This window comes from Orussus abietinus, unplaced genomic scaffold (genome assembly GCF_000612105.2).
Source record: "Orussus abietinus isolate OABI.00-Male unplaced genomic scaffold, Oabi_2.0 scaffold122, whole genome shotgun sequence".
NCBI lineage: Eukaryota > Metazoa > Arthropoda > Insecta > Hymenoptera > Orussidae > Orussus > Orussus abietinus.
Window position 1 is genome coordinate 28,920 of NW_019394329.1, and position 13,889 is coordinate 42,808.

General features: G+C 44.2%; 1 protein-coding gene across 1 annotated transcript; it reads left to right on the plus strand.

Annotated features, from left to right (window-relative positions):
- Positions 1–524: 524 nt before the first annotated feature.
- LOC105700172 (cell division protein ZipA-like) lies at positions 525–1,163 on the plus strand. The gene has a single exon (XM_012425814.1). It carries the CDS (start codon positions 525–527, stop codon positions 1,161–1,163), a length of 639 nt encoding a protein of 212 aa, XP_012281237.1.
- Positions 1,164–13,889: the final 12,726 nt, after the last annotated feature.

The following is a 13,889-nucleotide window of genomic DNA, read 5'->3' on the forward strand; positions in this document are numbered from 1 at the left end:
TTTCATCACGTTTATGTCTCTTATTTTTCGATGCCTACAAAATCGGTGAGGTACACCTGGGATACGTTCCTTGTTTGTAGATTTCCGAATTTAGAGAGCACATGCAAACAAAAGTTTTCACCTTATGCAGCGTGTAACAGAATTTGTGACCGCTGTTTACATATCGCTATCTTTGTTGAAAATGGAACCAGAAAGTCTAATACTATTTTCTTCCACGGTGCATGGTTTGCTTGTAATAATTAATCAAGGAATAGTCAATCATGTACGTCAATTAGCTGAACCCGAATAGAAGAGCACGCTGGAGTGTCTTGTTCCTAGACTGCAGACAGCAGAGCGCACCTGATACGTGTTCGGCTAATTAGCGCGTTTAGTTGATTATTTTCCACTTAATTATTATAGGTAGACTGTGCACTGTAGGAAAAAAAAATTGTACAGGACAGGTTGACCCTATCTTCTACGAGGATAGCGATATGTAAAACGTGGACACGAATTCTGATACACCCTGTAAATATAGGAGATAGAAGATGAAAAAGAAGCTACGTGATATAAATAACGACATTAACAGCTTTGTCTCAACCTTAAACCCAGATCTCTACCGGGAAGCAAGAGAAGCTCAGCAACACGGGCAGCAGATCAACTACAGACCATATTCCCAAGCCCCAGCACAGATCAAACAGTTGTTACAATCTCAGCTTGCTCGCGAACCAATAGTGCACCTCCCAGCTCAGCCCCCTCCTCAGCTCGCACCTTCAAAGGGCGCAGGTGCACCTCAGTATCAGACGCAGGCCCAGGTCTCCCAGTACAAGCCTCAGGTGGAATACGCCTCGGCTCCTCAGCAACCTGCCTACGGTCCGCAGCAGCCAGCACCTGCCCAATATACGCCCCAATATCGACCCGCTTCCCAGCCCGCTTACCAGCAATCCAGCAACGCTGGTCAACCCTCTCAGCCCAATTACAAGGCCCTGTACCGACCCGTATCTGCACCTCAGGCTGCTCCTCAGTCGCAGCCTCAGTACTCCAGCAAGCTGCCGCCGCAGCTGCAGCAACTCCTGCAGTTCCAATCGGAGCTCTCTCATCCGGCCCAGCAGGTGCCTCAGCAGGCGTCTCAGCAACCTGGTGGCCAGTCCAAGATCTATCAACCGAATCAGCAGCGCCTTTACTAATCGCACGGGATCTAATGTCTTAAACATTTAGGTTTAACATGTTAGTTTTTGTCATCTGATTACTCTCAGCAAACGTCCGACAGTGAAGCATCTGTCAATCAAGTTGCTGACACCTTTACTAGCTGGGCCGAGTATTTGTCAACTTTTGGCGAATTGCTGAATGTAGACAATCCAACAACTCAATCAAAGTCACGTTTATTAACTGGATAAATCCTTAACATTTAAATGTTTCTTTACGTTTTGTGTTCTTAAGGCGTCAGTAGATGTCGCCCAATGACGACGAAACGTTGAGAACATTTGGTGGATGTCGTAGGATTGAGGGAGTTCTGAAATGAGGCGATGGAAGCTGAAGTAATCTCTCATTTAGTCAGATCATTGGACGGTCATGGTGTCATCGATTCGTTTAGATCATTTGACGTTTAATAATGGAAGTTTCTGATGGTTAAAGCCCATCAGAGCAGACCTTAATCAAGATCATTCAGCGCGAATTCTTGTAAGCAGGGATGTTAATAAACGTCATCGTCATTCTTCATGTTTCCTTAACGTATCGATTGCTATCATTCGAGGTACTATTTCACCGGTCATAGAGGTTCTTCAGAAATTTACGTAATTTAGAAGTTCATTAGTTATCATTAGTTATCATGGTCACATTTTACCACAAAGCATTCTTTCTGCAATAAATGATCCGATATTTATAGAATGCATTTCTTATGATTATCTCCTGGTTTATTTTAGATCGAACGATTTACCACCGACTGAAATGAAAACCAAGAAATGATTACAGGGAAATATCTCAGCCCCAAAAACCACCCTTCCCAGAGCACTCAAAACCCCTCTCGACGGCATCCCCCAGCAACAGTAAATCAGATAAATCGGCATGATCTCCCTCTCTCCCTTGAACTTGAAGGGGAGTATCCAAGAGAAACGGCGATGGGGCGAATATTTGCTAATCATCATCCACAAGATACAATCGCGATACCGAGTGACGCGTGCTAATGGAGGGATTTAAAGGGCCTTCATCTACCTCTTCGAGTCAACCTCCTCTGACCCTACAACTCTCTATCATATTTCAACCACTCGTCAACCTTCATCCCCTCCCATGAATTCCCAAAAGAATAATCAGGTCTCTCTACCAACATTCTTCCATTCCTTCCGACTGAAAAATTCCTCAAATTATAAAATTTGCTCGATGGTCCGCTTCGTGGTAATTTTGGTATCCGAGTCGAAATTATCGATATCAGTTGAATCTCTAAATCCTTTAGATCATTCAATTTGCCTATAGAAATTTTAGCGTTACCGCTTAGTTCACTAAAATCTTCAGAGTTAACTTTTCTCATTAGAACCTCAAAGTCCATAGAATGTTTCAATTAAATTGAAGTTTGGAAAAAACTTATTATTAGAATAAAACGGTTATTTCATTTTATGCAAGTTAGTCCTGATAATATTCAAACTACTTGTCATTATAGAAAACGGAGTAAGGCTATTTGGAAACCTATTACAAATATTCCATTATTGCATTCATAAAATGTAGAATCTTAAAAAGGTAAAATGTAATATTACTTTAATTAATAGTTTATATTTCTATAGTCAGGAATGAAAACGGACTCAATTAGGTATTTGAAAGTTGAGGTTTCCAATGTTTAATTGCGCCTCGATTTACTGACCTTAAGGTGATACAAAAGGGTCATTATATTGACAGGGGTGTCGAATTATATTGAGTATTGTACTAAATGGCATACTCCACCTGTCGTGTTCGTAATTATAAACAAAATACATAGTAATTATAAACAAATCGAAGTAAGATTCCAGAAATCCTGAGAATTCATGATTTCTAAGGCTCTAATTGATTGCAAAGTGACCCCCTGCGCCATCTGTGATTTCCGTGTCAACGAAATTTTGCCTTCGAGACTTCGTATTACCATCGTGTCAGCATAGCAGCGCTTAAGACACTTTTTTGCCCCTATTCCGTTCAAATACGAGGTTCTCGATTCCCAGAGTGTTCTGAATTGTCGTACAATTGTCCTGATTTCGTTTCTCATATTAGAACCTTCAATAATTGTACATTGATCGAAATATGAGAACTCGACGCCATGTTGATTCTGGTCTGGGCTAAGGTACAAATTATTTTTAAAAAATCCAAATTTTAATAGTATCAGGATACCTAGGTGCTTACGAGCCATGTATCAAAGTTTCGGACAGTTCGATCCAATCCCCGAAAAAAATGTCTCATTCGAATCGACTGATTCGAGGGGGACTTCACCTTAAATTCTTGAATTATACCGAAAATTCTCCCTTATGTTCTTGAAGTCCATGAGGTCAAATTCCGATTCAGGTACCTTCCAATGAATTCTCATAACGATCAACCGCACGGTTAAGTTCATTTCTGATCTTTCATTCGCTTCTCTTGAGTGGGATCCACGATTTGACAGCTGGCCAGGTCTTGGGCAGGTGAGTGCCAGGGGGTGGGTCCGTGTCTTGAGGGGTGCGCAAGGGTGCTTAATTTGTCACTCGAGAAATCAAGGTATCACCGCGCCGGTGGTTGCACACAAGGGGCGTATCTGAGCGTGGCCGTTTTCAGGGGTGCAGGGGTGTCCCGGTAGAATGACAGGACGTTCTTGGCACACCCCCCACGCAGCCCCTTCCACTCCGTCGACCCTGCCTCCTGAATGTATTCGATGCCCTCTCCTACAAACAGGGAAGAGGATTAGCGAGTCCATTAAAGTCGCGGACTCTATTATCCGAGGGGCACAGCCTCGGTGACATCAACCGCCAGCCAGGGGCGTAGACAGGGGTTGACGGTGGATCGTGGTCTCTGACCCCGGTACACGTGAGGGGTTGGTCTATCGACGAGGTGGACGGACAGAAATCGATTAGTTTACTCCACGATGTTTCATTGCTTCCGTTATTATACCAATTTCACTATTTTATTCCGGCCCCCTCATTAATTAATCAATCATTAATGTGGTAGGACTCCGAATTAATGGAAATTGTAAAATATAAAAGAACGTAAAATTGGAGAACGTTAATTCGGTATCTTTCTTTTCAATTATATTCAGTTACTTCTCCAGGAGGGTTATTATATGGCTTAAATTTGATACCATTCAAATTAATTCTGTTTCTTGGCGTAGAACTACGTTCTTCCTCAACTTACGTCACATATACGGTTCGTATTGGGGAATTGAATGTCAGGAAAAATTGATAGAAGTATGGCTTTTCCGCCATGCTGCCTATATTTACATGGAGCTACTGCATCGGCATGGTATTCGTAAAAAATGTTGGATAGCTTTGAGACGTAGCCGCCATGTATCGTACTTCTCGTGTCACCATCCTGGGCTTATCGTGCATGATCCTATCGAATCTGCAGAGCATCGTTATCCAATAAATGATAACTGTATACACACCGTTAGCTTCACTCGACTCGATGATTTGTTTCATCTACATTGAGGGTAAACTACGGGCCGTCAATTGTTTCTCTGCTTTTCAATGACGAAGTTCACTTTTTCGTGGAAAAATTGAGCACGCAGCAGGACGCGGAACAAGGTCCGGGATGCTAAGTCGGAACCGGAAGGCTCGGCTTCGGGAAATGGGCGAAAAATGTTGCGGTCCAGAAACGGGGTCCTAGGACCCGCGCCATTGGCAGGGAGTCATGGAGGCAAATTACAAAGGGAGGATTACCGGCAGCTGGGCTACAAGGGAGCCATCTCTTTTGGGTCTCGCGAGCGAGCCATCCTTGTCGTTCAAGGGCTCTTTGTCCTTCGATGCATTGCTAACATAATTATCGGAGTTATAACGGGCCCATGACATATAGTTCATGCATATGGTGGTCAGGGGGGAAACGTGAAGCCACATCGGTCGAAATCTAGGAAGAATTCCCAAACATGTAAATGGGTTAAAAGTATAAATATTTCAATGTTGGACTTTAAATATTTTAAAACGGATAGTGTTAGTACATTATACTAAATTATACACAAAAAGAGACGCATATCGGGTTGCATGTCAACAGCTTCTTATCGGAAGCGGCGTGATTGCTCCATTTTCGGGTCAACCGCGTACTTCGGCCACTTCCTCTCGTGAGAAAAGTTTTTCCCCAGGTTAGAAATTGCCGGCTTCGGGATTGGACAGCTCAGTTTCGAAACGACGAGACAGCGAAACCGCGAACTCGCGGAGTAAGTAGACACGCGTTAGTCCGTGTGGTGCGTGGACCGAGTTTCGCGATCGAAGCGCTGAAAGCAGGAATTACGAGCAGTACGCTCCTAATTACGCGGCAAATGGAATGACAGATTTTCCGTAGTGTCCTAAGCGATTCGTCAATTAACGATCGAATTCATTTACTTACATGAATGTCCATATTAGTCTAAGTATTCTGGTAACTTACGTAGCCTTTCATAAGCCCAGAAAAATAATAAAAGAAATATTGGAAAAACTTACTCTACAAGAAACTTGATTTTTGAGGTCAAGACATTTAGTAAATTTTCAGGAGATATATTTATTCGGCGCATTGTCCCAAAGTAATTTGATTGGATGCTGAAATTGAAGGTGAAGGATATACAATTTATTTTTAATGCTTTAATTACTTTACATGATTAATTTACTAGTATTGAGAAATTACTGTATGAAACGTGTGGTTTTTGAAGTTGAGGATTTCCTTAATATTTCGGGAGATTTGTTTATTCCACGGGGAGCTACAATGCAATTTGCTCCGATGAGCGTTATCGCCAAGGCGATTTCTAAAGTAGGACCACGCTGAGAGCGACACGAGCGTGTGAATCGGGTTTGCGGTGTGATTCCAATAATTGTGCCTAATCCTAAGGGTGGCAGCACACGACCTGGTGGGTGAAACCCCGGTAACCCTCTCCTGTCCGCTTCATCCACCCCTCTTTCATGGTACTAGACCGCTTGTCCTGCATTAACGCCGATATGACGGGATTTGTTTCAATAACAGGGACGCTCGGAGAAATATGAGCGAGTACGCGCTAAGGCGGATTACTGTTGACGACAGCCCTCCACCGGTGCCGAAAATTACCCGAGTGCTTCTATGCGAAAAATGAAAATAATATCAATGAACCTCTTTATAACAAAAGTATCCGAAAATGAACATCATCCGACCGCTGCAGTGCCTTGTCCTCGTTTTTATTTTCGGACCTTATCCAGCTGATGGACGCCCACCCTCAAATTCGTAATTTCGTAAAAAATACGTTTATGTAAATTGTATTACTTTACCCAATTATGTTGCAAATTCATATTATAAGTAAATGCCGATGGATAACGATGAATTACAGATGGCTGACTTTACCATGAAAATCATTTTCTTTAACGAATATAGGAATATCAAATAATATTATTGTATCGTAAATTCATTTACGATCAATCATGTTACAGCTAAACAACGACGTATAGCTACGAATGAGAGATGGATCCGCTTATCCTAAAATTCATGATGTTTAATAAATATGTGCACGTGAATTATTATAATGTAAATTAATATTTTGTTGTCAATTCACCTGAGAGATAAACGAAGGTCTATGGACTGCTCGATCTGTAAAGAAGAATATTTGTTGTACGAATAAAGAGAAAAGGAACGATGCGTGTCTCTTCGCGGGTCAAAATGGCGGCCGTTGGGGAACCCACTGCAGCCTAGACAGCCATCGGCACCCACGAGATCTGCTCGCAACGGTCCCGATTTCGGGCATTTGACCCTCCGTAAGCTCCGGTGATGCCATTGAAAGAAGAGATCAGACCGAAAAAATCCAGCATGGCTGACACACACGGGCAGCCAATCGGTGCGCGTCGGATGACAGCTGCGCATCCCTCGGGACTCGCCTGCTCGTCCCCCCTGGATCCCGGAGGCGAGCGGTGCTCCCTAGCTTTCTGATTTTTGCCTTACAGAGTCAGCCATTGTGAAAAGGACCCGTTCCTTAGGATCGAGGGCACATACGCGGCCTGAACGGCTCTTTCTTGGGACGCGCCGTGATTGTTTGCACCCTGGAAAGGTACTGTAGATGTCGACCGCGGTCCTTCGTGGTTAGCATCGATTTGGGCGACTATGTAATTAATATCTACCCTATCAAACAAAGAAGCAATCCATTGCGTTTATTTAAACAATGGACAACGGACCTCTTCGTCGTCTTGCTTCTCTTGAAATTTTCTCTATAAAAGTTATATCATGATTGAAGATATTTTTGATTGTACCGTGCAAAAACTTCTTGAGGGGCTGTTATTCTTTTTATTTTTCATTTATTTTACTTCGTTGAGAAGGAAGTACTTATAGGGTGCGAAATAATCTCGGAGTTATCCGATAGGGATCTTGGTTTCAGGTGAGAGTTAAGAGTTCCGAAGGACTAATGATGTCCAAAACTGAGAAATTCCCGTATCAAGGGGGACTCGAAAGGAAGAGGTAAAACCAAAGAGCAGGTGTACAGCCTCGACGCAGCAGGTGTGCCCGCACTGCCAATTACAACAATTAAAGTCAGCATTATCGGGAAACAGATTACCCTGAGCCCGAGGATCGACCCCGAGGACGTTAGTCCTGCGAAAGCGAATCCTCGGACGATGGTTCCCGTCCACCCCCGAAATTCCGTCGGTCTAATCCCAGCCAAGAGAGATCAGCCAAATCCGAACTGATCGACACCTCCGATCGAGTTTTGCCGAGGATAATGCTGAAATAATGCCATCCAGGGGCGCTCTTAGCGCGATTAGGACCGAGGCGGCGTCAGTCGAGCTTTCATAATTTCCCTGGTCGCTTTTGCGCACGTTCCCCGGTTCGTTTTCGAGTTCCCCGTCTTTCGTTCGCTCCGGGTTAACGCGAAACCTGTTAACCGATCGTGGGTATACCTGAAGAACCTCGTTAAGTCGAACGGCGCCTGTTCCCCGACTACCGGAATCCTCGGATGTTGGGAATACCTGAGATGGGATTCGATGACATCCCCGAAGAGCTAGAAAACTGAGGATTTTAGGAATAATTGCCACCTGTACGTAGAAAAGTACCTGGATGAATCGATGTTGGGAATACCTGGGATGGAATTCGATAACGTCCCCGAAGAGCTAAAAAACTGAAGATCTTAGGAATTGGCACCTGCGCGCAGGAAAGTAACTGGCTAAATCGCTACAATTTTTTTTAGTTCTATTCTGAAATATAGTTAATATATGGACAACGAAATATTTTCTCGATGCTACAAAATTTTTTGGTCAATCAATTTTGGTCGACTTCATGAAATGTTGCACTAGATAACATCAAATATTAAAGTAACATGGGACATTTAACCAAAATATTTGATTTATTGACTACAATATTTTTAAAAATTAACAAAGCGATTTACCCAAGACACTTTAGTTGGTTCAAGCAAAAAGATTGGTCAAGTGAAGTAAAATTTGGTCCTCCAACTAAAACTTTCCGACATGAACCAAATGTACAAGGAACCACATTTTTCGGTACTAGTTTTGGGCATAATTATTTTTATTTTTATGTTACTTTAAACAGCAATAATTAACAGAGATAATAACGTACTAACGTTGATGAAAACGTTTACACAAATTGTCTCAGAATTAAAACATGGAGATGAATTTAAATGGAAATCTACCGTAAAAATAAAATGCAAGCAAATTGTGTCAATACTAGAATCCAAGTTGACGGTATATAGAAATTAACTGAAAAAGAGAATTGGGTTGAGATACCAGTAATAATTTAACATTAGCTTTTCCAAATCAAAAGTATAACGGTTAATTGACTTTGACGATACATTGAAATTAAATAGGGCTTACGAAAACGTTTAGGAGCGAGCAAGGTATAGTGGATATTAGGTACCGTAAGACATTTCAATTACTGCTGTCTATGCGATTGTTTAAAAATTCCTACCATTTTATGAAGAACGCCCTAAACGATGGCCATCTTTTCTGCCTAAACTGGGCATTCTCAGGTGCAACGGTGACGAATATTAGATGCGCATGCTGCTACGGCATTCCAAAGTAAGTTTGAGGTTAGTCGTTTATTTTAGTAACAAATGTCTTAAATTTTCCGCAATTCAAATCTTATGATTGGAAATTCCTGAGGTTTAAGCGTGACGCGATCTCTTTGTTAAATGATTTAATATAAGTATTTTGCAAATATGACGTTAAACTTTAAAATACGTTTTTTGGGGTATAGCAAATAGGGTGCCGTGCGGCAGAATGGCTTATAAATATACGAACTTATAAAAAGATTCAACGATCCTAAAAAATGATTAGTAGCTAACTGCACCTAAAAATTCAATTTAACGACACGCCCTAGGTCCCATTTGTCTAAAAATTATAATTTTAACCCTTTTAATGCCGGCCGAAGCATTAGCACCGTAAAACGACGATATATCGTTGACTGGCACTAAAAGGGTTGAACATATCGTGGATTCGAACCGTTTCGTTCCACCGTGCCCCAGTCGCCTCTGCGCAAATTGGTTCACGAAACCTCGTGAATTATGATACCTTTCAACTTCACCCCTTAACTTGAGATTCGTCGGGTTAATAAAAAGCGACACTTTGGAGAGCACAATTTGGAAATAGCAATATCTTCATATGTCCTGAATTTCAGGGAAGAATTTAGGTACACGTGTAGGCAGCGCAAAATGGCTCGCTGGATTTCAGGAATGGTCCAGGTGAGTCGAGGAGACGATACGTGGCAATAATTTGTACGGACAATAAGCACGCGTTGGTTTCACCCTCGGGCATAAGTGTCACGATGGTGATGAGCCCCTCAATGACAGCGACCAACATAATCTGTTCCCATCAACGTAGACATAATGGATGCATCAACGGGGCGCAACAATGGGGGCATTTTACGGGAGTGCGGCTGGAACTCGAAAAAGCCCTCGGCACCGAGGGGCGAGTGTGCCGTTTAAGGGCGTAGGTTCCTCGGCGAATGGGAGCGCGTCTACGCGCTACCTCGGTCGGCCACGGCCTCGGCTTTGCTTTATTAAATTCCTGACACGGGACGCGTCGCACGTGCAAACATTTCTTCGCGGCGAACCGGGCCACCCCTGGCGCTTCCGCCCCCGCGAACTTTCCCGCGGATGAGCCGCGAGTCGCGCATCAGCGCGAACGTTTCCCGCCCCCGGGAGGTTCCGCGAGAGCGGGAGATGCTGTAGATTCTTTCGCGCGTCTCCGGAGGAAATATGCAATTGCGAGTCATTTCGTCCCCCTAGTTTCGCATTTTTCGGACAGAAATGTCACCAGCAGTGGAATTGAGATTACGGTAGAAGCAATTTGGAGAGATTTTGCGTTTTGCGCACATTCTTCCGCGGCGGACCGGGCTACCGTTGAGGTCCTTCCGGTTTCGCGGAACTTCGTTGCAGCGAAATCGTTACTGCGAAAATTGTCCACCTTTTGGAACCGTTAGACGAGTACATTATGTAAATTCTGCCGTGCCATCTTTTCCATTCGTTAACTACCATCCAATATAATTTAACGATATCGAAACATTCTTATTTTTAGAAAGAGACACCTCTACTCCCATTTTACTCGGCCCTCCCTCCATAACTTTCCTCGTTTTATGAATTCGCTCCGTACTAACAGGTTTCGGGTTAGAATTTAACTTAATATAATTTCGAGGAATTCTGTCCTCATTTTTGAAAGGTGGAACGTGAAATTTCACTGCGTTCATATTACGTATTTAATTTATAACGCAACGCATTGCGGCCAAATGTATCCATGTACCCCCTTGTCCCGCGGGATAAAAATTTAAATACATATTTGGTATTGCGACAGTTGTCAACATAATCTCACTCATACCGTTGGATCGTATTCCACCTAGCTCTACCAGTTACCGCTAAAATACTCACTTTTTCATGCCGTAAAAAGTTAAGTTTCAAAGCAGAATTTTTTGTTTTTCTCCGTTTCCTTTTTTTTAATTTCCGAAGCTTACGTCGCAATCATCCACCTACCTTGTACCGCCACTGCGATCACGTTCATTTCGCGAAGCAAACATTCCCTTTCCCTCCGTTTCCCTTGATGATACAAATGATTCCAACCCCTTTCGAATATCGACCTCTTCCCTCTCTTCGGCGACCACCCCAAAGTCAGCTCGCCTTCCGGAAGGCTCCGGATCGGAAGCCGAGTCCGGCTCCGGATCCTGCCCAACGCGCGGGCCCCACTCGCGAGGTCCTAATTGACTACAATGCCGCGCGCGTATGGAGCGCTTTTTCTGTTTTGTTGCCTCAAAACAAAGGCAACAATGGCGCGATTCCGAAGAGCACTCGAGTCGCATGGACCGGTGACGGCGGCAGCGCGCGTCGCAGAAATCGGCGGCCGGAATCGATGTAACACAGTCGAGGGCCCATTGTGGCGAGCCCGCAATTACATCGGTCCCATTGTCGGGGTCCATCGATACGGCGTTTTGTTACTGTTGCTCCCGATGTCCCTCGTCGCTCTCCGTCTCCCTCCGACCGCGGCGGCGGAGATTTCCTCTTTGTTTCCCGTGGCGGCTACCCCGAGTGCGAGGCAAGGTGCACTCCGCTCGCCCCCTGTGGGAACCACTTGTCGATTTTATTAATTCCGCTCGCCGATGCCCGCGGACTCACCTTTTATTTTAAGCGAAGGAATTCTCCGCGCGGGAATAATGCCGCGTCACAATGGCGGCCGAGGCACCCTCCCCTGGAGCCGGCCCCTGGAGCCGGCCCCCAAAGACCGAGAAGCCGAGGGATTATTATTCCCTCGTCCGGAAACGCTACGGTATTACTCGCCGAGTGCGTTGCCTCTTCGGCCTACAACGGGGGTCGTGTCTGCGGCACGAACTCGCAACATACGGCTACTCGAGCTTTATTAAATCGAGATGCTAATTGGTCCCGGCGATGGGCACCCCTTCCCCACGGGTTCCCGGCCAGAACGGATTTCGAATCCTTATGGAGGATCGCTTACCTGCCGTTGCTCCCGATCTCGTTACGCGATATTAATCGCTGGTGATTCCCGAGCGAAGTCAAATTGGTCAAGATTTTTCCGGCCGGCAGGTATTTTAGGATATCCCACGTTATTCGGGAAAACTTTATTCGTCGCCGTTTTCGGACCGTGAGCGCGTAATCGGGATAAGTGGAGCTATCTTCGTTCTCGAAAATGGCGACTCTCGTGGTCACGCGCGGACCTCTCTTTCGCGGAATTTTCTGCAATATTTCTCCGAGGCTACCCGAAGGATACCTAACCCTGGGCGGACTGTTTACCTGAGTAATTTGTCAGAGTATAATACCGGAATGGCAGATCTTCTCTTCGGTGTAAAGCTTTAGTGCCCCGAGGGGTTACCATTTAATCTGCAGGTTTGCGGTGGCCCCGGAAGCTATTTTGAACGAGCCGAAATTTAGGACTCCGCTTTGCTTGGATCGCGATTCGAAGGACGACCCCGAACTATTTTTCTCTTCTATTGTATACGAGCCCGAATCTCTTTTTACGTGCATAGATACCCATCATAGTTCTTGAAAAGTAAATGCCTAATTCCTTTTAAATCAATTCTCTCGGGTTATAAATGTTTTATTCCTTGAATATGGAGCCGTTAAGGCGAAGTGAAACCCCCACCAAATCGGTTGATTCGAATACAACACTTTTTCTTAAGGGTATTAGATAGAACTGTCCGAAACTTTGACACATGACTCGTGAGCACCTAGGAATTATCCTGACACTTTCAAAATTTGGATTTTTAAAAATTTTTTTAACTTAGCCCAGACCAGAACCAAAATGGCGTTGAGCTCGCATATTTCAATTCAGATTCAATTATTGAAGGCTCTAATATGAGAAACGAAAGTGTCAGGACAATTGTACGACAATTTAGAACACTCTGGGGATCGAGAAACTCACATTTGAACGTAGTAAAGGCAAAAAAGTGTCTTGCACGCTTTTATGCTAAAACGATGACAATACGAGGTCTCGGGGAGAAAAATTAGTTGACACGCAAATCACAGATGGCGCAAGGAGTCCCTCTGCAGTCAAATTGGGCCCCAGGAACTATAAATCCAAAGGATTTCGGGAATTTTACTTTAATTTCTTCACAATTATTGCTCGAAAACGACAGACGGAGTATGCCATTTCGTACAATACTCAATATAATTCGACACGGCTGTAAATATAAAAACGAACGCCGGCAATGTAGGTATTTAAAAAAACCTGTTTTACCGACGTCGATCATGTTCCTCGACGTGTTTCATTTCACCTTAATGCTCTTCGGTTTCGTTCGGTGAAACTTAGGTGCTGGGTTTCTCGTAGTCTGATCACTCTTACGACGTGTTAAAATTTTTTATCCAGGCAAATTCCTGCACTTACCTCCGTACTTATTATGTAAATTTAATAACGATGCAGCTATTCGTGCTAATAATTACTGTTGGGGTAAACAGGGTATTGCATCGACACACTTCGGGGGGGCAGTCGTGAACGAGTGGCAACAACTCGGTGCTCGTTCATGCGAGATGCAAGAGTCACTCGAGCCATTGGGTTGCGCGCCGAATACATTTTGCATCCCGCATCCCTCGTCGAGCCCTCTCGTCCGGAGAAATCCGTGAGAATTTCTACACCTTCCGAGATGTCACCGGGATTAAAAAAGGGGCACGTGGTCCTTCCAAAATTCGTTGCACTGTCAGATCGCGAATTCACGATTCGACATTTCATGCCCGAGCGAAGTTCCGTACACGTGGTCGAACGTAATACGGCAGGAATGCCACCCCTTGGCCATAAAGGGGTGTTCGAAAGGGTGCCCATTGCAATGAGTTTGTTTAGAACGATCGT

What these genes read in the sequence shown, in the direction of transcription:
- LOC105700172 (XM_012425814.1), top strand. Translation starts at nt 525, where the DNA reads ATGAAAAAGAAGCTACGTGATATAAATAACGACATTAACAGCTTTGTC.